The following is a 20,429-nucleotide window of genomic DNA, read 5'->3' on the forward strand; positions in this document are numbered from 1 at the left end:
TTTGTTCACAGGGTACAACAATCACAACTTTTGTCTTACAATGGCCTTCACTACTTCCACACTACACAAACAACAATCACAATTACCACCAGAACAATAACTAACAACACACAAAATGCTAGTTTTAGAACCTTAATTTCAGACTCCAAGCTTCCAATCATCCAAGCTAATTTCATCCTCCACTCCTCTAATTCAAAGCCTCGATTATCTCTGTCATTTACTTCTTCTTCATCCAAAACTTTGTCAACCCACATAAAGAGACCACACCACCTCTTGCCAACACTCTGCAACCATATTTCATGCCCATGGAGAAGAAATGTTACAAATTGAAAGAGCAACGATGCTAGCTGTATACATTAAAAAAAATCACTTACATTGTAGGTAGGACAACCATAAAATGGTCTCCCTGGATTCGCCTCCATTCCTGACCATTTAAGGACGGATCGGCTACCACACCCATACTTATCTGGAAGGCATTCGTCATTACTTCTGACGGTTCTCCTCCCACAGCTTCTCTCGGATCGTCGATTACTAGAGCTACTAACATGGTTGCTGCCTCCACCCATCATGATCCACTCAAATCACGCTCAACAATGGCAGAGAAGACGAAGGAGAGCAGAGAAGAAGAAACAGAATGGTTTCTAATAATAAATTGGGGATTAGGGTTATAAAATAACTCAGGGACTAAATTGAGTTAAAAAATGATAACAGCCATGTCATCACACCGTTTGGAAATATTCCCCGGAAAATGCTTCAGGGACGACCTTGAGTCACCTTTGTTAAATTCGGGGACAATATTGGGGCCAATGCAAGTTTAGGGACGACTTTGAGGCTCGAGTGCAAGTTCAGGGACCACTCTGAAATTTAACTCAATATTAATTGCACTTATTATAAAATCATTTATAAAAATTTACGTATATAAATTTCAACTGAGGCCCAGAGAATATCTCAGAAGAGTCAGACATTGAATAATGCACTTCTTTTTTAGTGAATGAAATATATATTAGGTCATCAAAAATTTGGAATGTGATGAATACAAACGAAAGGTAAGTACTCCAACACTCAAATTAATAACACTTGTATTTTTAATTTGAGTATATCACAATACTTTTCAAAACATACCTCATATTGTAGCTCTTTTTTTCTTTTATAGATGACTTACTAGATTAAAGACTATTGTCTACAAATGATTGGTTACATAGTTGATGATAAGTTACAATTAGACGATTATTTTATAAAGTTCAAATGTATAACATATCATTCATAATGGTGATTACCAAAGTATAGATGGATTACAACTAAGTTATAACGGTCGGATCAAATAATATGCTTTTAAATATTGTAATTGTTGGTAAAAAATAATTGAATTCGAAGGAGAAGATTGTTCGAATTATTAAGTAAGTTTTCGGAAGAGAAGTTGGTGTCAAAGGAGGCATATTTGGGGACATTGAGTAAGAGTTCGATTAGCTCAGCAAATCGAGGAGTTACTCGAATAATCAAGATTGAAGATTTTTTGAAATCGAAGGTTATTCTGCAACCGTCACATGATTAGGCAAAAGAGTGGGAACGGTTACCCACGTTTTCACACATGAGGGAGTGTCATTTCAAATTGATCGGTTAAAAAAATGGCTATAAATATTAGAATATTCGAAGATACAGAGGTTAGAACTTTGCTTCAGAAATTACTCACGCACACTCACATCCCAATAAATTTCTGAGTCTGCTTCGAGTCAATTTTCTGTAGGGTTCCTTCCACTTGTTTTTACTTTTCATTTACATTTTCTGCAAACTTTACTTTTCTCACAAATTTATCTTTCAAGAAACATTTAATTTCCTTGTTCAATTTTACATTTTCATATTATTATTTTCGAAACTCAAAGTCCTTTGATCTAATCGAAAGCATTTTATTGCTTTATTTTGATTCAATGCAAACTATTTCGATTCCAATCATTCTTATTTTTCAAAATCTTTATTTATTTGTTATCTTTTCAGTCTTTTCCTCTAATTTTGTCTAATTCGAGGGTCTTTGATACACTTCTAGAAAACTGGTTCTCGCAAAAGAGGAGTTGGTTTTGCTCGCAGACCATTAGAATCGAACCACCATCGATTTGTTAAAAATCGACAAAACAAATTGGCATGCCTGGTGGGACAGTTTTTTAATTTGAAGTGTGTCAAATGATTTTGGTGTCACTTAGTGTATGCAATTAAAAAGTGGAAGAATTGTTCACATGGCTGATGAAGTGTCGAATATGAATGGTGGTTCATCTACTAATGACAGTGCACCAATAACTGTACAACCTTCGGACGTTACTTCACGTTCTGAAGGGGTGGTTATCAGTGAAAGTGTGGTGGTTACAAATGTGTAGGCTGGAAATAACGGATGTAATACTTGTCCACGTGGTAATCCACCACCAATTCAGCCCCAAGTAACTGCTGGTTAACCTCCTTATGACCTTCCTCCTCGTTATACTCCGCCAGTAAGTGGTTTTGTTCTGCAGATCCGATTTGGGGGTGTAAATGGAGTAAATAATGTTCAAAATCCACAACAGAAAACTAAGTTTTCTCGAGATTATAATGTGGGTTCTACATCGAATGCTTCTAATTCAATAGCAGTATTTCGGCAACATGTAGAAGAAAGTCGTCATGATTTAGTTAATCTATTGACCCAGCAAATGACCACAATTCTGAATCCTATGATGGCTGATCACGAATCAAAATTTGATCTCTTTTAAGGCAAGTCGAGCAAATTGCTCGAATCGTTGATTATGACGAAGGAGAAAGACAAAATGCCAAAGGAAATAATGAAGGTTTTGAAAATATACTTCAAAATGAGAACGATGTTTTTAGAAACAGGGAAAATCCTCAGATAATTCCTCGTGGTCAAAATGCAGATGATGTCCTAGCTCGATTATGCGCTAATCAAGTCGATGAACGTTATCAAGTTACCAGAATTGTGAAAGATGTTTTAAATAAGGTTGAATTCAATATAGGATTCATGAATCAACCCCACTTTGTGTCAGATTTTTCTCAGAATATTCAAATGGCTGAAGTGCTAAGAGGAATGAAACATCTTAAAATAATTACGAAGTTTGCAGGAGAAGTTGGAGAGTCCACAACTGAAGATGTTGCTCGACATTTGGTCGAGATTAGAAATTTAGCCAATGATGAAAGTTTGAAAATGAAGTTTTTTCCTTCCTCATTAACGAGGAATGCATTTACTTGATTTTCGAATCTTAGACCAAATTCGATAACAACACGGGCTTAGTTAGAAACTGCTTTTCATGCCTAATTTTATCAGGGAGAATTGAATATGGCAGTTATTGACTTGGTGGCTTTGAAACGTGAAGATGGTGAAACCATTTATGATTATATGATTCGTTTCAAAAATGCTAGAAGTCGTTGTTATGTGTCACTTCTTGAAAGTGAAGTAATAAAGATAGCAGTTATAGGATTAGGATTTTATATGCGTCGAAAATTACTCAATGTGCGTATTCACGATTTAGCCCATTTGGCTGAAAGGGTTCGTCAGATAGAAATTCTAAAAAAAGAAAAGGAGAAATATAAGAATGAGAGGAGGTTGAAGAGTAAATCTTTTTCTCGAAAAGAGAAAGTCACTTATGTAGTTATGCAATCCTCTGATGAGGAGACTGATTTAGAGGGGCAGAAGTTGATTTGGCTGAACTTAAGAAAGTCCCTCCTTAGGTTTGTTCTTTACTTAAGAAAATCCCTAATAACGAAAAGTCGAATGATTCGAAATTGAAAAGTGAAAAGAAATATAGTTTTGATATTTCGAAATCTGATCAGATTTTGATGTGTTGCTTAAAGATAAATAATTAGTTTTGCCAAAAGGCAGAACCTTGTTTTCAATGAAAGATTTAAAAGGGAAACCTTATTATAAGTTTCACCAAGCAACTAGTCATTCGACTAACAATTGTGTTTGTTTCAGGGATTTAATTTAAGAAGCCATCATAGAAGGGTGGTTGAAATTCGATGATGGTAAAAAAGAAATGAAAGTTTATTCTGATCCTTTCGATGCTGAGGGCAGTTTTACTGAACCATATTTTGGTATGAATATGGTTGGAATGTCTTATGACTTTGATATGGCTCTGGGAAACTTTGAGTCAGATGTCCAATCTGTATATCCTGGAGTAGGAGATGGGTTGTTGGATTTTATGGTACAACAGAAGTTAAAAGATCAGGACGTATCTCTGTGTCCTCGATGCAATACATTTTTTGATACTGAAGCTGTAACAATTTTTGAGAAGGAAAGAATGAAGAAGGAATTGGCTCATAGGGAAGAACATGCCCGATAGAAACAACCTATTCAACGAATGGAAGGGCAAAGTTCTGGAGGTCCTCAGAAAAATCCTATTGCACCTATCAATCGTTCTCAAGCTATTGGCATACAATGGATTTGAAACTACCGAGAGTTTCAAAATAGGGACGTTCATCACAAGCATAACCCACAGTGGGGGCATAGAGGTCCTCTTCGAGGTTGATATCCTTACTTCCGTGGCCGAGCTAGGGAGTACCCATTAGGCAGAGGCCGAAGAGGACAACAGCCACCTAAGATACCTCCTACTGACAACGGCAAGGGGGCAACACCATCTGTGCACTCTCGAATAGTCTTTCCGACTGATGGAGAGACATATCCAAAGGGAGTTCCTTCCCCCATAAAATTGGATAAAGGAAAAGCAGCGGTTAGTGTTCCAATCATTGATAAAGATAAGGGTGTTGATCTGGACGAAGAATACTTCGAAGAAGGAGATGATGAAATGGTCGGTACCATTTCGATCATCCTAACTAAGTACTTGGGAGAATATGAAGGAAATCCTGTAGAGGATTATGATGTAGATGAAGAAGAAGCCTTTTTGTTTATCCGATATGAGGATGAACCTGGTTATTTTCAAAGGCATTCTGAGAAATAAAAGTCACATTTGCGCCCACTGCACATTACTGTAACTATGAGCGGGATTAAGATAAACGAAATCCTGATCGATGGAGGGGCAGCTATAAGCCTTTTGCCTGAGAGGATGCTGACGAAAGTAGGTAAGCATCCTGATGATTTAGTCCCAACTAATATTTCAGTAACAGACTTTAGTGGTGCTTCGACTTCCGCTAAAGGGTTGGTTACTTTAGGAGTGAAGGTTGGATCTTCTGATCGAAACACTGTCTTTGTGGTAGTGTCTTCGAAAGCAAGTTACAATGCCTTATTGGGACGTGATTGGGTTCACGGTGTCGGGGTTGTACCATCTACTGTGTATCAAAGTATCCTTCTTTGGAATGATGATGGAAAACCTGAAGTATTCAAGGTTGATTTGAATCTGTATGTCAAGCAATTACACGTTGACTTCAGGGCATATAGTCCTAAATTGAAACCTTTGAATGTTGACAAGTTACTTAATTCTTTCAATTGTGAAGGGTGCTATTTGACTTCAGAGGGTTTAAGTGTGAAGCTTCGTTATCCACAACTTAACATTCCTCCGACTGGGTGGGATTGTTCAACATAAGTGGTGATTCGAGGGTGCTCTTCGATGGTGAGTGAACAAGACGTCTCGAATTATCTGGTAACTTGAAATAAGTATTTAAGTAATTTCCTTTTAGTAGAAAATGAAGGTGATTCTTCTGATGAAGTTGAATCATTTAAGAATGTAATTTCTTCTTCTTCTCATAGGGACGATTCAATTTCTTTGATCGAATTTAGTCATAGTTTAAGTTCCTTTTGTTTCAATAATTTTAGTAATGTTGTTAGTCAGACTGCTAGTGAAATAGTAGAAGTACATTGTATTGCAAATGAAGCTGTTGTTAATCCAGCTAAAGATCAAGTTTGTTTCAATCTTAATGAATCTGTTGATCTGTCTTTCGATTGCATCTATGACTTAGAACCTTTGGATTTTGAAAAATATTCAGTAAAAGGTGATGAACATTCAAAAGGTTTCAAATCATAAGATCCTTTAGAAGAAATTAATTTGGGATCTGTTGATGATATTCGAATTACTTACATATGTAAGGACCTTGCAGTCTCGTTATGAACTGAATTATATAGTCTTTTGCATGAGTTTAAAGATTTTTTTGCTTGGGATTATTATGAGATGCCTGGTCTCGATCGTTCTCTCATAGAACATCGATTAGCGTTAAAACCAAACACTCGACCTGTAAAGCAAATGCCTAGACGATTTGCTCCTGAGATCAATCAAAAGATTAAAGAGGAAATTGAACGTTTGATTAAAGAAAATTTTATTCAAACCGCACATTATGTTGAATGGGTTTTGAACATTGTTCTTGTGATGAAGAAGAATGGAAAATTAAGAGTGTGTATTAATTTTTGAAATTTGAATAATGCCACTCTAAAGGATGAATATTTTATGCCCATATCAGATATGTTAGTCGATTCTGCAGCAGGAAATGAGATTTTAAGTTTTATGGACGGTTATTCAGGATATAACCAGATTTTTATTGCTGAAGATGATGTGTCTAAAACTACTTTTTGATGTCCTGGGCATTAGGCACGTATGAAGAACGGGTAGTTATGCCATTCGGTTTGAAAAATGCTGGTGCCTGATAAACCCCAATTTCGTGGTTTATATTGTGCTTAATTTAGGAGATTTTATCACCTTTTCCCACATTTATTCAATGAAATAGCATGGTTTTGTAATTCTCCCTTAATTTGTGCTTAAGTGTAAAAACATGCTTTTTAGGCCCTAAATTGGTGATTTTAATTCACTTTAATTCCATTCGATGCCTTGATATGTTTGTTGAGTGATTTCAGGTTCATAAGGCAAGTATTGGATGGAAGAAATGAAGAGAAAAGCATGCAAAGTGGAGAATTCATGAAGAAATGAGCATTTGGAGAATTGAGGGCCACGCGCACGCGTCATCCATGCGTACGCGTGCATTGAAGATTTGCAAGCCACGCGTACGCATGAGTAGGAGTTTTGGCCAGCGACGCGCACGCGTGACGCTCGGCACGTGACCCACTTAAAGTGAAATCACTGGGGGCAATTTCTGAGCTGCCCAGGCCCAAATTCAACTCGTTTCTGAAGGTTTTTCATGCAAAATTGAAGATTGAGCAAAGGGGGGGAGCACTTAGTTGTAGCTTAGCATAAATGTAGCTTAGTTTCTAGAGAGAGAAGCTCCCTATTCTCTCTAGAATTAGGGTTCCTAGGGCACTTTGCATCTTAGATCTAGGGTTTACTTCTTGTTTTCATCTTGTTCTACCTTCAATTTCTTGTTCCTACATCTTAATTCTCTTAGTTGTAGTGTTAATTCTCTTTTTATGCCTTCTTTCATGTTTATGAATGCTCATGTGAATTTGGATCTCCTTTAATGCAATTTGATGTTTGATGTTCTTTTATTGATGAATTGAGTTGTTATTATTGATTTCTTGCAATTGGTAATTGGTAGATTTTATTTTTCCTTGCAATTTATTATGCTTCCTTTTATGCCTTCCAAGTGTTTGACAAAATGCTTGGAAGGATGCTAGATTAGATTTTGAGCATTCTTGGCTTGGAAAGAGGAATTAGACAATCTTGAGTCATGAATACCCAACTCATGTTGGTGATCTAGAGTTTTTAGCTAGTATTGTTTCCATTAACTCGAATCTCTTGCTAATTCAATTAGTGAGTTGATTAGGACTTTTGGATTAAGATTAGCTAGTCCTATTTGACTTTCTCTCATGTGAAGATAACATTATACCTTCTTCCATTGTTAGAGATGACGAAATAGGATAAATTCTTGTTAATTATTGTTATTAGTGACTGTGATAGAAAGCCTATGATCTCAATCCTTGCCATGAATATCTCTCTTTATTTCTTTATTTCATTAGTTATTTGTCATTCACTTTCTTGCTATTTACTTTTCTTGACAATTATAAATCAAACCCCCCTTGCATCTTCATAGCCAATAATTGATCATTTTATTGCAATTCCTTGTGAGACGACCGAGGTTTAAATACTTTGGTTAATTTTTATTCGGGTTTGTACTTGTGACAACTCAAATTTTTGTTGTGAGAATTATTTGTTGGTTTGGAGCTATACTTGCAATGAGAATTTATTTGTGAAATTCTAAACCATACAAAGAAACCAAGCATCAGTGCCACGTACCAACGTGCCATGAATACTATTTTTCATGAGTATATTGGGAAATTTATGGAAGTTTATAATGATGATGTTTTGGTTAAATCGAATTTGGTGACTCAACACATCGATCATTTGAGAAAAGGATATATCACCATGCGGAAAAAGGGTTTAAAAAATGAATCCTTTAAAATGTGCATTCGGTGTATCAGCCGAAAACTTCATAGGGTTCATTGTCCATAAAAAGGGGATCGCCATCGATAAAAATAAGGCTGATGCAATCTTAGCATTATCTCCTCCTAAATCAAAGAAGGAAGTGCAATATTTTCTTGGAAAAATTAATTATCTTAGAAGATTCAGATCAAATCTTTCAGGTAGAACTCGAGTATTCGTACCTTTATTGAAACTTAAAAATGAATCTCAGTTCGAATAGACAGAGGAACACCAAGAGGCTTTTGAATCACTTAATGCTTATTTGTCTAAGGCTTCAGTAATGGCAAATGTTCGCCTTCATGAACCCTTAAAATTATATATTGTAGCATCCATGAATACAATTGGGTGTATGTTGGCTCAAGATGATGAAAATGGACATGAGCGAGCCATTTATTACCTTAGTCGAGTATTGACTGTTATCGAGACAAGATATTCACCCATCAGAAAATTGTGCTTGTCCTTGTACTATGCTTATACAAAGTTAAAGTGCTATATGGTTGCCAAACTTGTGAAAGTTATTGCATAAACTGATCTAGTTAAATATATGTTGACTTATCCAATGTTGAGAGGTCGATTAAGGAAATGGATGTTGGCTTTAATAGAATTTGATTTGCAATATGTCCCAGCAAAGGCTGTGAAAGGTCAAGTCATTCGAATAATCTGAATGACCAGGGGGCAAATATAGTTGATGTCCATGTTGATTATTGGAAGTTGTATTTTGATGGTTCAAAATATAAAGATGGTGCTGGAGTAGGAATTTTAATTATCTCACCAGATGGGGTTCCATTAGAATTTTTGTTTGAATTAAAATACTCTTGTTTGAATAATGTGGCTGAGTATGAAGCTCTAATATTAGGCTTAGAAATCTTGATCGAAAAAGGGGCTCTAGAAGTTCAAATACTCAGGGATTCACAGTTTGTCTTGAAGCAGTTGTCAAGAGAATTCAAATGTAATAACGAGAAATTACAAAAATATTTGGCAACAGCATGAAAATTGTTAACTTCTTTCTGAAAAGTCTCATTAGTTCATATTCTGAGAATTCAAAATGAAATCACTAATGAATTAGCTCAAATTGTTTCGAGATATAAAATCTTTCCAGAAACACTAAGAAAGTTGGCAAGAATTCAACAGATTTTAGTGTCTGTTGATGAGAGAGAAGCTTTGTGTTTAGATGAATGGGAAAATGACGATTGGAGAAAACCCATTACTGAGTATTTAAAGAACCCTAGTGTTCGAGTCGATAGAAAAATAAAGTTGAGAGTGATGAATTTTGTGTTAATGGTTGATGAATTATATAAGAAAGGAATCGATGGAAGCCTTTCGAGATGTTTGAGTCAATGCGATAAAGATATCATTCTAGGAGAAGTCCATAGATGTATATGTGGCGCCATCAAGATGGAATAAAAATGAAATGGATATTATGTCAAAATCATGTTTATTGGCCTTCTATGATCAAAGATTGCATCGATTATGCAAAGACGTGTCAAGAATGTCAACGCCATAGGGTAATACAACAGATCCCAGCATCAGAGTTCCACTCGATTATTAAGCCATGGCCATTTCGAGGATGGGCATTGGATTTAATTGGGTTGATACATCCCCCTTTGTCGAAAAATCATAAATTTATTTTGGTAGCAATAGATTATTTCACGAAGTGGGTTAAAGCTTTTCCTCTCATAGAAGTTGGGCAGAATGAAGTGATAGACTTTATCGAGGAATATATAATTCATCGATTTGGAATTCCTCAAACGCTATGTGCTGACCAGGGGACTATGTTCACTGGTCAGCAAATTAAGAATTTTACAGCTTCGAGAAACATTAATATGGTTACTTCAACTCCTTATTATGCACAAGCCAATGGGCAGGTCAAAGCAGCAAATAAAATTTTAATCAGTTTGATTAAAAATTAGATTAGAAATAAACCTCGAACTTGGCACAAGATATTGAGTCAGGTATTATGGGCTTATCGAAATTCACCAAGAGGATCAACATGTACTTCTCCTTATAAATTAGTATATGGACATGATGCAGTTTTGCCGGTAGAGATTAACCTTAATACTTTGAGGATTTTGAGGCAAGATGATTTTCCAGTTGATGATTATTGAAATGCAATGTATGATGAGTTAAATGATTTAGACTCAGAGCATGTTTTAGCTCTTGAGAATATGCTTCGACAAAAGAAAAATGTTGCTTGAAATTATAACCGTCGAATAAAAGAGAAATGTTTCAGTATAGGAGAGTTGGTTTTGAAAGTTATATTGCCAATAGAAAAGAAGTCGAGATTTCTTGGCAAATAGATCTTTTTCAGACCAATGGAGGGATCCATTCAGTTGCTGAATCTTCATCTGAATCAGAAGAAGTAGCAAAGATATTTTGTACTGGTTGTTCAGTTTCTTTTGAAGAGATTTCACTTGAAGATTGAACCTGGTACTAAAGAAGAAATCGAAGTCATGACATGATCAAACGAATACAATTAAGAAAAAATTCGAAAAGTTTGATCGAGGGATTACCCTTCTGGAAGCTCTTGTAGGTGCTTGTCGACTTTTCTTCTGTGGTTGCTTTGAAGGTGTTGTAGCTTTGATTTTCCTTTTCAAGGTCCTTCTTAGTGAACCTTCAGCGGCTGGATTGATTCTGATGGCAGAATTCTTGATTTCTTCAAGGGTGTGATTATATTTGGAGAAGTATGTGGTCCACCATTCAGAAAAAGACTTGGTGATGTATGAGCTACGTTCATAAATAAGATGATTGTAGTTTTCTTTTTGTTGTTGGTTGGTAGAGAGACAGAAATTGATCTCAGTTTTCGAATACATCTCGATGTGACAAAAAGGTCAGTTGTTGCGAGGAAGAGGAAGTGGAATGGTTTGAGAAAAACCAAATTTCCTAGCAATGTAGTGAAGGGCGTAGAGAATTGCTCTGAATTGCTCTTTCTTGTACTGAGGCAATCCAATAGGAATTATCTGAAAAGCAAGCATTTTTGCCCAATTTTCGTTGGCAATCTCATCTTCTTCATCATCTTGTGGAAAAAGAAGGCATTCAAGCCATGAAGGACCAAAACTTCGATGCAGAAAAGGAGTGAAGTTGAGTTCATTATTTTTGAAACTTTTACAAGAATGAAAGAGAGAAAAAATAGCCTAGAAACGGTCCTCAGTTGACTGGGCATCTTGAAGGTTTGGTCGGAAGGAGGCCAATCGAAACCCTCCGATGTGTTGTTTATCAGATGGATTATGTCCATCTTCCTGCATGAACTTCTCGAAAATAGCATTCAACTAGAGTTGGAGGAGCCAGAGGGGACCTCCTACATTAATTTGAGAATTATTTCGAAGGCAGTTGACTAGATAGCCAAGTTCTTCAAACAAGTGATCCAAAAGCAATTTGGCCAAATTAAACATGTTTCCTTCATGTAAAAGGGCAGCGAGAGGGAGAAAGTGTTTTGCATTTGGACACTTCGAGAACAGAAAATAACGACATTCAGCCAGTAAAACAGAAATGCAACGTGCTCATCTTCGGTCACATGTTCATTTTCCTGACCCATGTTCTGAGCGATAAATTAACTGTAAGAAGTCATGCGGACTATCCTATACTCCGGATTAGGTTGCATATTAGAAGTTAATTCGGGAGAGCTTATCGGAAGTCCAGTGATAACAGCCACATCAAGAAGTGAGAGTCCAACCATTCCACAGGGAAGGTGGAAATTGTTTGTGGTCCTATTCCAGAAATTGACCATAGCCCCAATCATCCAAAGGTGAGTTGAGGGTAAAATGGGAGAGTTGAAGGAGGTCTTGGATGCCAAGAGCCCTCCAGGCAACATTCTTCTCCGATACAAGATGCCTATGCTAGGTCCTAAAATCAGCCCCTCGCGGAGTAATTTTAGAATTTTTCCTGAAGGGCTTTGTGGATTAATGAAATGAGAAATGACGAGGTTTTTATTGATAAGTAAATCTTCCCCTTGTGCGATGGAAAAGAAGTGGAGACATTTGTTAACTTTCTCCAAAGACAAAATAGGGCCAACGAAACAGTGGGTTTTGTCGCCAATAGTGAAAGGGATGAGAATCCTGGGATCATCAGTGTGAGGCTGAGGGTCTTGGATAATTTCATCATTAATCTGGTTGAGTATTTGCAATGTTGGAGGAGTTTGGCGTTGAACCATAGGGCTTTTGCCTTTGTCTTGTGCAGCAACTTGGGTTGAAGATGAAGCCATTGTTGATCAAGGTGAGAAATGGGAAGGAAGTTACAGTTGTAAAATAAAGAGAGAGCTCAGAGGTGAAAGAAAAATTGACACTTTGGAAAATAAGGATTTGGGAAGGAAGATGATGATAAGAAGTTTTAATTTAAAAAGAAGATTTGATTCTTAACCGTTGTTACATAGGAGAATTCAAAAAGAAGGAGGCAACTTCGTGAAGAAGGTGAAGTGGTGGAAGAGAGAGATTGTTAATCTTGGGAAATGTGTCAAATGGATAAAAAGTTAATAGGAAAAGTGAATGTCATTTATGATTAATAAAGTGATTCCCGTTAATGATTAAAACAAGATTAAGTGTTCTCTCTTCCAAAGAATGATTTCAAAAACAAACACATTAATCCTAAGGGGCATTTTATTGGTAAAAAATAATTGAATTCGAAGGAGAAGGTTGTTCGAATTATTAAGTAAGCTTTCGGAAGAGAAGTTGGTGTCAAAGGAGGCATATTTGGGGACTTTGAGTAAGAGTTCGATTAGCTCAGCGAATCGAGGAGTTACTCGAGTAATGAAGATCGAAGATTTTTTGAAATCGAAGGTTATTCTGTAACCGTCACATGATTAGGCAAAAGAGTGGGAATGGTTACCCACGTTTTCGCACATGAGGGAGTGTCATTTCAAATTGATCGGTTAAAGATATGGCTATAAATACTAGAAGGTTCGAAGATACAGAGGTTGGAACTTTGCTTCAGAAATTACTCATGCACACTCACATCTCAGCGAATTTCTGAGTCTGCTTCGAGTCAATTTTCTGTAGGGTTCCTTCCACTTGTTTTTACTTTTCATTTACATTTCTTGCAAACTTTACTTTTCTCGCAAATTTATCTTTCAAGTAACATTTAATTTCCTTGTTCAATTTTACATTTTCGTATTGTTATTTTCAAAACTCAAAGTCCTTTGATCTAATCGAAGGCATTTTGTTGCTTTATTTAGATTCAATGCAAACCATTTTGATTTCAGTCATTCTTATTTTTAAAAATCTTTATTTATTTGTTGTCTTTTTGGTCTTTTCCTCTAATTCTGTCCAAGTGAGGGTTTTTGACGCACTTTTAGAAAAGTGGTACTCACAAAAGAGGAGTTAGTTTCGCTCCCAGACCATTAGAATCGAACCACCGTCGATTTGCTAAAAATCGACAAAACAGTAATGCTATCTTAATCTTTGTTTTTGTTTGATCAATTTTCTTATGTTGATCTTGTGGGATTTTCAAACCTCTACAAATTCTGTAATTATTTATTTATTTTTAATTTCAAATCATTCATTAATCTCCTCTCATTTACATATTCTCAAATTAGAAATTTATTTTTTTAATATCAAAATTTAAAAATTAAATCTTTTATGACACAATTCCTCAATATAAGACATAACTCTATATATAAAAAAATTCTCAATATCAATAGTTCCAGACTTAATTGCATATGGTATTGTTCTACATAACCATAACTATTTTTCTTTAAAGAGTAAAATAAAACAATAACTTCAATATTTCAATATCATCTAATTACATAAAGTCTCAAAATAAAAATATGAATACAATCCCAGAAGATTTTTAGAGGGTATTTTATATTCATGAACTGAAACAGAAAATGTATCTGGTGAACCTGAGAACTCATACCTGCACAATTATATAAGCATTTTTAATGTTTGTAACAGCTTTTCTAGTTTACTGTCTCAAAGGAAAAATAGTAAAGATACATATAACATAGTACTATATATAATAATTCATTGTGAAAAAGAGACTTTTTTGGTGAAGTGGAAAAGCAGAAATAGGAGAAAGAATGCTTCTGTTTGGAATTTGTTTGAACTTTCTTATTCCAACTTTAATACAAAGTTCTGCCTCTGCTATTATTATTAGTGGCTGTCTTCCCATATGAAATCTGATCCAATAAATAAATACTATTAATTAATAACATCATCAGCCTTTGGTAAAATGTCAAGCACATAATAAATAAAAAGCTTAAAATATTACCTTTGATAAAATTTTGTGCAAATTTTCATTTAAACATCTCTTGTTAAGTTAGTAGCTACATTATCTTCAATAACATCTTTTTGCCAAATTTTCGTTGCAAGCAGGGGCGGAGCTTAGTTGAGACAATGGGACCATACCCCCTCTCCCCCCCTCCTCGCCCCAAAAAAATTTTTTATAAAAAAAATTAGTAGTACTTTTTCAAAAAATAAAAAATAGTTTAGTTGGCTCAAATACTTTATTATGACTTAAAGTACTCAGGTTCAATTCTCATCTCTTACTTTTATTGCACAATAGTTTTTAGTTTTAAACATTAAAAATATGTTAGTTTTGGAGTGAATTGGGTGGGCCTTTTTTGGCTTTCACAACACATCAAAAAGTTATCTAACAAAAAAAATATAAGAATAAAAAAAGATCATCCAACAATCAAATCAAATTATTATTGCACAATAGTTTTTAGTTTTAAACATTAAAAACATGTTGGATTTGGACTGAATTGGGTGGGCTTTTGTTGGCTTTCAAAACACATCAAAAAGTTATCTAACAAAAAAGGATAAGAATAAAAAAAGATCATCCAACAATCAAATCAAATCCAAAAAGTTATCTAACAAAAAAAGATAACAATGAAAAAAGATCATCTAACAAAATAAAAGATAAAAATTATCATTATAAAAGCACGCTGCTTTACTAGTAGCTTCTCTGTTCGCATTTCGCAACTCTCTATTCAACAAGCCACACTCCATCTACCTTTGAATTCAAACATGTTGGATTTCGACTGAACTGGATGGGCCTTTGTTGGCTTTCACAACACATCAAAAAGTTATCTAACAAAAAAAGATAAGAATAAAAAGAGATCATCTATCAAAGTAAAAGATAAAAATCATTATTATAAAAGCACGCCGCTTTACTAACAGCTTCTCTATTCGCATTTCGCAACTCTCTATTCAACAAGCCACACTCTCTCTACCGTTGAATTCAAATATAAAAAATTAAGTATTTTTTATTTATTTAATTTAATATTATTTTATATTTTACTGTTTATTTAATTTAATTTTTTATATGATAAAAAATATTAGAATATTCAATAAGTGTTGATATTATTGTATTTGTATAAATTGATAAAAAAATTCAATAAATATTATAAATTATTGAAAAGTTTAGTTCTGATTCAATTATTGAAGATTTTAAGTCACTAAAAATTCGAAGAGTACCATTATAAAATATTTTATATTTTTTATCTATAAAATTATTTATTATCTTATTAGTAACAAACTTAAAGAATAATTATATTTATAAATTTTATTTTAATATAAATGTTATTATTAAATTTTTATGTTAATTTTTTTGTTCCAAATTTTTTTTAAACTCCGCCATTGGTTGCAAGGCCAAGGAGTAAGGACAACATCACCAGAAGTGACGAAGTTCTAGTTCTCAAATATTTTCCGAGTCTAATTATCCATCAAAAAGTTTGTGTTAGTTTCTTCAAATGGTAATCGCTAGACCCATGCATGATTACTTGATTAATAAGTTTAGTGAGATTAACTAACTATGATGACTGAGAAGCTCACATACATAAGTAGATGGATTGTTATATGATGGAAATGGAAATTCCATGCATGATAGTGATAGAGGGTGCATACTCTGGAAGATATATTTACTTACATTGGAACAAGAATAAGAAGAGAATCCATATTTTTTCTTAATTTGATCAACTGTTCCTGACTTGCTCTTCTTGTTGATCTTCCTTTGCTGATGTTTTGTGAATGTTTCCCTTCATCTCTTTCAACTTACCTGCATTTGGATGCTCAATTAAACTAATTTAGCTAGTGTTCTGCATTCAATTGTCTTCATTTATATCTTACGAAGTAAAAGTTCTTAGAAATTCAAGAATATTGTTCGCTCACAAGTTTTAGCATTGATTATAGTTAGAATCTTGTTCGCTCACAAGTTTTAAAACAATCCCCTACCTCAAAAGTCGAAACCCTTAAAGGTTAACGAATCAAAAATCCCCTTTTTATTCTTAACTCGTGGCAGCAACCTCGTTGATTTCTAGGCAATATCAACAGCGACAATCAAGGTTCACAGCAACGAGTCAATGACGACTTATCACAAGGTACGAAGCAGCAGCAACTTCTGAACCAATCAGGCAGCAGCTTTGGCAGCTACCTCCTGTGACGACGGTTACCATAAGCTCCGATCCGATGGTGGATTTTCGATGACCAAAGACTTAACGACGCGGGGGCAGTGGATCCCAGTGAGGCAGCGTTGTTTTTCGGCGACAGAGGCGTGGTGGCGCGGCTGGTTTCTCCTCCAGTAGCAGTGGCTTCCACAACTAGAAAATTGCTTATTATATATGGTTTTACAGATAGATTTGGTCTCTTTTACCGACGAATTTTTTGTTACCGATGAGATTACTGACGGATTTTGTCCCTCTATAAAAGCCTCGTCAGAAATTACTTACCGACGGATTTTTTTCCGTCGGTAATTTACCGACAAAATTTTTCCCGTTACCGACCGAATTTCCCTCGGTAATGGTCCCCCTCTTTTGCCAAAAAAAAAAAGATTTTTCGACAGATTTTCTATCGGTAATTTACCAACAGATTTTTTTTCCATTTCCGATAGATTTTCCGTCGGTAACTAGCGTCATTTCGCAGGTGGTGACAGCGACGAGCTTGGCTTCGATGGTGGCAGAAGCGGCAAGGACGGGCTCCTCCTCCTCCTCGTGCGTACAACAACAGCGACAAAGATCCCTTCAGTGGCGGCGTGTAGTTCTGACAGCGACATGGACCCCGCGAAGACGACGATGGACGCGACACGACAGCGAGGACCTCACGACCTTGATCGGGCACGGCGTGCGACGGTGACATGAACGCAGACGGCTTTCCTCTCTTTGGCTAAGCTCCCTCGTGTGGCTCCTCCTCCTCCTCTGAGCAACGTCGGCGGCAACGGTGGCAGTGACATCCACCGGTGTCGTCACCCTCTCCTTCTCTCCTTTCCTACGTGTTTCTCTCTTTCCCTCTCCCCCTTCGCGTTTCTTTCTTTCTCTTCTTTTGATTTATGAAGCAGCTGAGTGTTAGGTTTGGGGAAGGGGATGGCGGTGGGGTAAAGGGGTTAGGGTTAAGGTTTGATTTGGGACAAATTTGAAATTAGGGATTTTTGGATAAATTGGGGTTTGGTGATTTTAATTAAATTAGGGTATAGAGTATTTGACTTAAAATATAATTTAATTTCTTAAAATTACTTTAAAATATTATTTAATTATCAATATATTAATTGACTTTTAATCAAGTATTCTAATTTAAAATTAGAGATAATATAATTTATTTTCTTTGTTTATAAAATTAAAGTATTAAATTCAAAAATCTCAATTATTTAAACTAAATCATATAAAATTCTTATTCTTTTACAACTAATAAGCTTTATAATTTAAATATAGAAAATTATTCAATAATTATAAAATTAAGTAAAATTTCTAGTTTAATCACCAAAATTTGATTTAATTATTTTTAATAAAATAATTTTTGAAAATAAAATCTTTAACAAACAAATAAATAAATAAATTTGAAATAAGCTCATAATAAGATTTTTCTCAAAAGTTTGGGTCTTACACTGTCAACAGCATATATACAGATAGAAATACGACCAATCATCCCTCCTTTCACATACTCTATCACTCTGCCCACAAGGCAAAAACTTTACCTCTAACTGATGACCACTTTTAACCTAGTGCATATTGTTTAACTGTGACACTAACGACACAGTACTAAAAATTTGAAGCTCAACTCTTTACATCACAGTCAACCCAACTATAACGATCCCCCTCGTCAACAGTGGCTACCTTTTTCTTCCCCATTACTTCACAAAACTCAAAACTAGTAATGAAATACCAGACAACTACAAAGCAAACAAATCAAAGCTAACCTTTTTTACTCATGGTCTTCTTCTGACACGGAAACATTATACCTCCTTGAGAAAAAATAGTTCACAAGTTACTTGTTTTAATGGGAAGTTACTAAACCCACTAACGCATACTTTCTCTCTCCTCCCCACGAGCTCAAACGGTATTTTCCCACACCAAACGTTTAAAATTAAAATCTATTTTCAGCCCAACTTAATAACCCAAAAAAATCCAAACAAACATGTTGAACTTGGGGGCCACAAGTATGCTCCAAATAAAACATGCCTTGAGATACCGAGGATATAGCAACTCATAAGCTCAACCTATTTATTTGGCAAATTACAGGTTAAGCTTCGAGGCTGTAAACCAGTCCAATAACTTTGGTATCAAAATAGTGAAATAGAACATAACTCGGGCATAACAAATCTAGAGTGTAAAGCTCTAGAAGCTAATAATTCGAGATTAGTTCCACATGCGTAACCATATTCATTAATAATTTGAAATTTAAAACAAGTACGATAACCACCATCATTCCAAGAAAATAGTCGCCAAAAAGATCATAACAGTTAACGTTATCTAAAAATCTCACTGCCTATAAAGGGAGGAACAAAAGGAATAAGAAAGACAACTTAACATAAAGAAGAAGATATCGAAAAAAAACTTTGATCTTTTAAAAAACTTGACTGCCTTGAGTGTCGGAGTGCTTTCTGCAGGACCTCCGATGATTGAAGTTTCGCCGAGCAATTGGACTAGCAATGCCGGATAGTCAAGCGCTTAAGAAAAACCCAAGCTATATATCGGCTGGATCACTTATCTACACAGAAGAGTATGTAAGTTTACTAATAAGTAGGTTTTATGAAATCGTTGACAACGGTATATTATTTTATATGGTTACATATAATAAGTGACATATCATGTCAATTTTAGCTAGTTACAAAGTCAAAATTATCACAAAATTTAAAAAACTATGTCGTGCAGAAACTTATGTGACATTTTAAAGCACGTTTGTAACCCACAAGAAAAACTTAGTTGACTGCTTCTATAGATAAGGCTGAGCATCCTTGGCTCAGCATTATAGCACATAGGGCTTTGGTGCTACTACAGCGCTTCGCTAACCCGAAGCGCCACGCTAAGAGAATCAAGCTTCGCAAACGTCCGGCTATGTCTTGAACCTTTGCTCTAACCGTTCGCTTTCTTGATCCCACTTCCTCGCATATGCACTCGTCGAGCCAACTTTGCTGAGTATTTTGAGATTTCTATTCTTGCATTTGAGCGTTTAAACATTGCAAACAACTCATGTAAGTTGATGGTATACACCTTTATGAAAAATAAAAAGATGCTCTTCTAGTTGCAATTTTTTAATATGGGAATTAGAATATTGTGTTGATTACTTTTGCTATCTTTGAGGATACGATCGTTGATACTTGACACTTCTTTTTAGATTTTTTGCGACAAAATATTATTAGAAACGATGATGCGTGCGGGGATTATTTCTTATTGATATGACTCTATTAGGGTAATAATATAGCTCATAGTAATGGTATGTGAGAGCTTCCAAGAGGATTTCATCTATTTTACGGAAGGCACAATGCATCGAACCTCCTAGGGAGATTCAAGATACCATACTTGTAGAAATTTGTTGTCAACATTGGTATTCTTTTTTTTAAAATTAACAAAGAAAGTTGTTTTTCAGATTCTAATTGGTATATATTATTGTTCAATTAGTAGTGTCCAATATGATCACCAATGAATTATTTTATAGGCTATTTTAAGACAGAACAAGCATACAACATGCAATACCACGTATTACGAGAGGAAGGAGACCAAATTTGTTCAGCTCTCATGTAGAAGCCAAAATATGTTTGATATGAGTTAAAAAGTAGCAACATCTTTTCTAGGTTTTTGGTCGTCAACATGTCTTCATCTTCTAATTAGATATAGTGAACTAATAGTCCAAATTCTCATTTTGAAGCTTGTATAGAATAACCCTTCTTAAGTTATATATAATTTGAGAATTGGAGATTGTGATTACATATGTTAAAATATGT

The 20,429-nt window shown here is 35.1% G+C and overlaps 1 protein-coding gene across 1 annotated transcript; it reads left to right on the top strand.

Moving 5' to 3' along the window:
- The first annotated feature begins 4,964 nt into the window (after positions 1 to 4,964).
- On the top strand, positions 4,965 to 6,491 carry LOC140182187 (uncharacterized). Its single transcript, XM_072228319.1, has 3 exons — positions 4,965 to 5,499; positions 5,605 to 5,934; positions 6,379 to 6,491. The coding sequence occupies exons 1-3, from the start codon at positions 4,965 to 4,967 to the stop codon at positions 6,489 to 6,491; spliced, it is 978 nt and encodes a 325-aa protein (XP_072084420.1).
- The last annotated feature ends 13,938 nt before the right edge of the window (positions 6,492 to 20,429 follow it).

The sequence above is a fragment of the Arachis hypogaea genome, chromosome 19 (assembly GCF_003086295.3).
Source record: "Arachis hypogaea cultivar Tifrunner chromosome 19, arahy.Tifrunner.gnm2.J5K5, whole genome shotgun sequence".
In the NCBI taxonomy this organism is placed as follows: domain Eukaryota; kingdom Viridiplantae; phylum Streptophyta; class Magnoliopsida; order Fabales; family Fabaceae; genus Arachis; species Arachis hypogaea.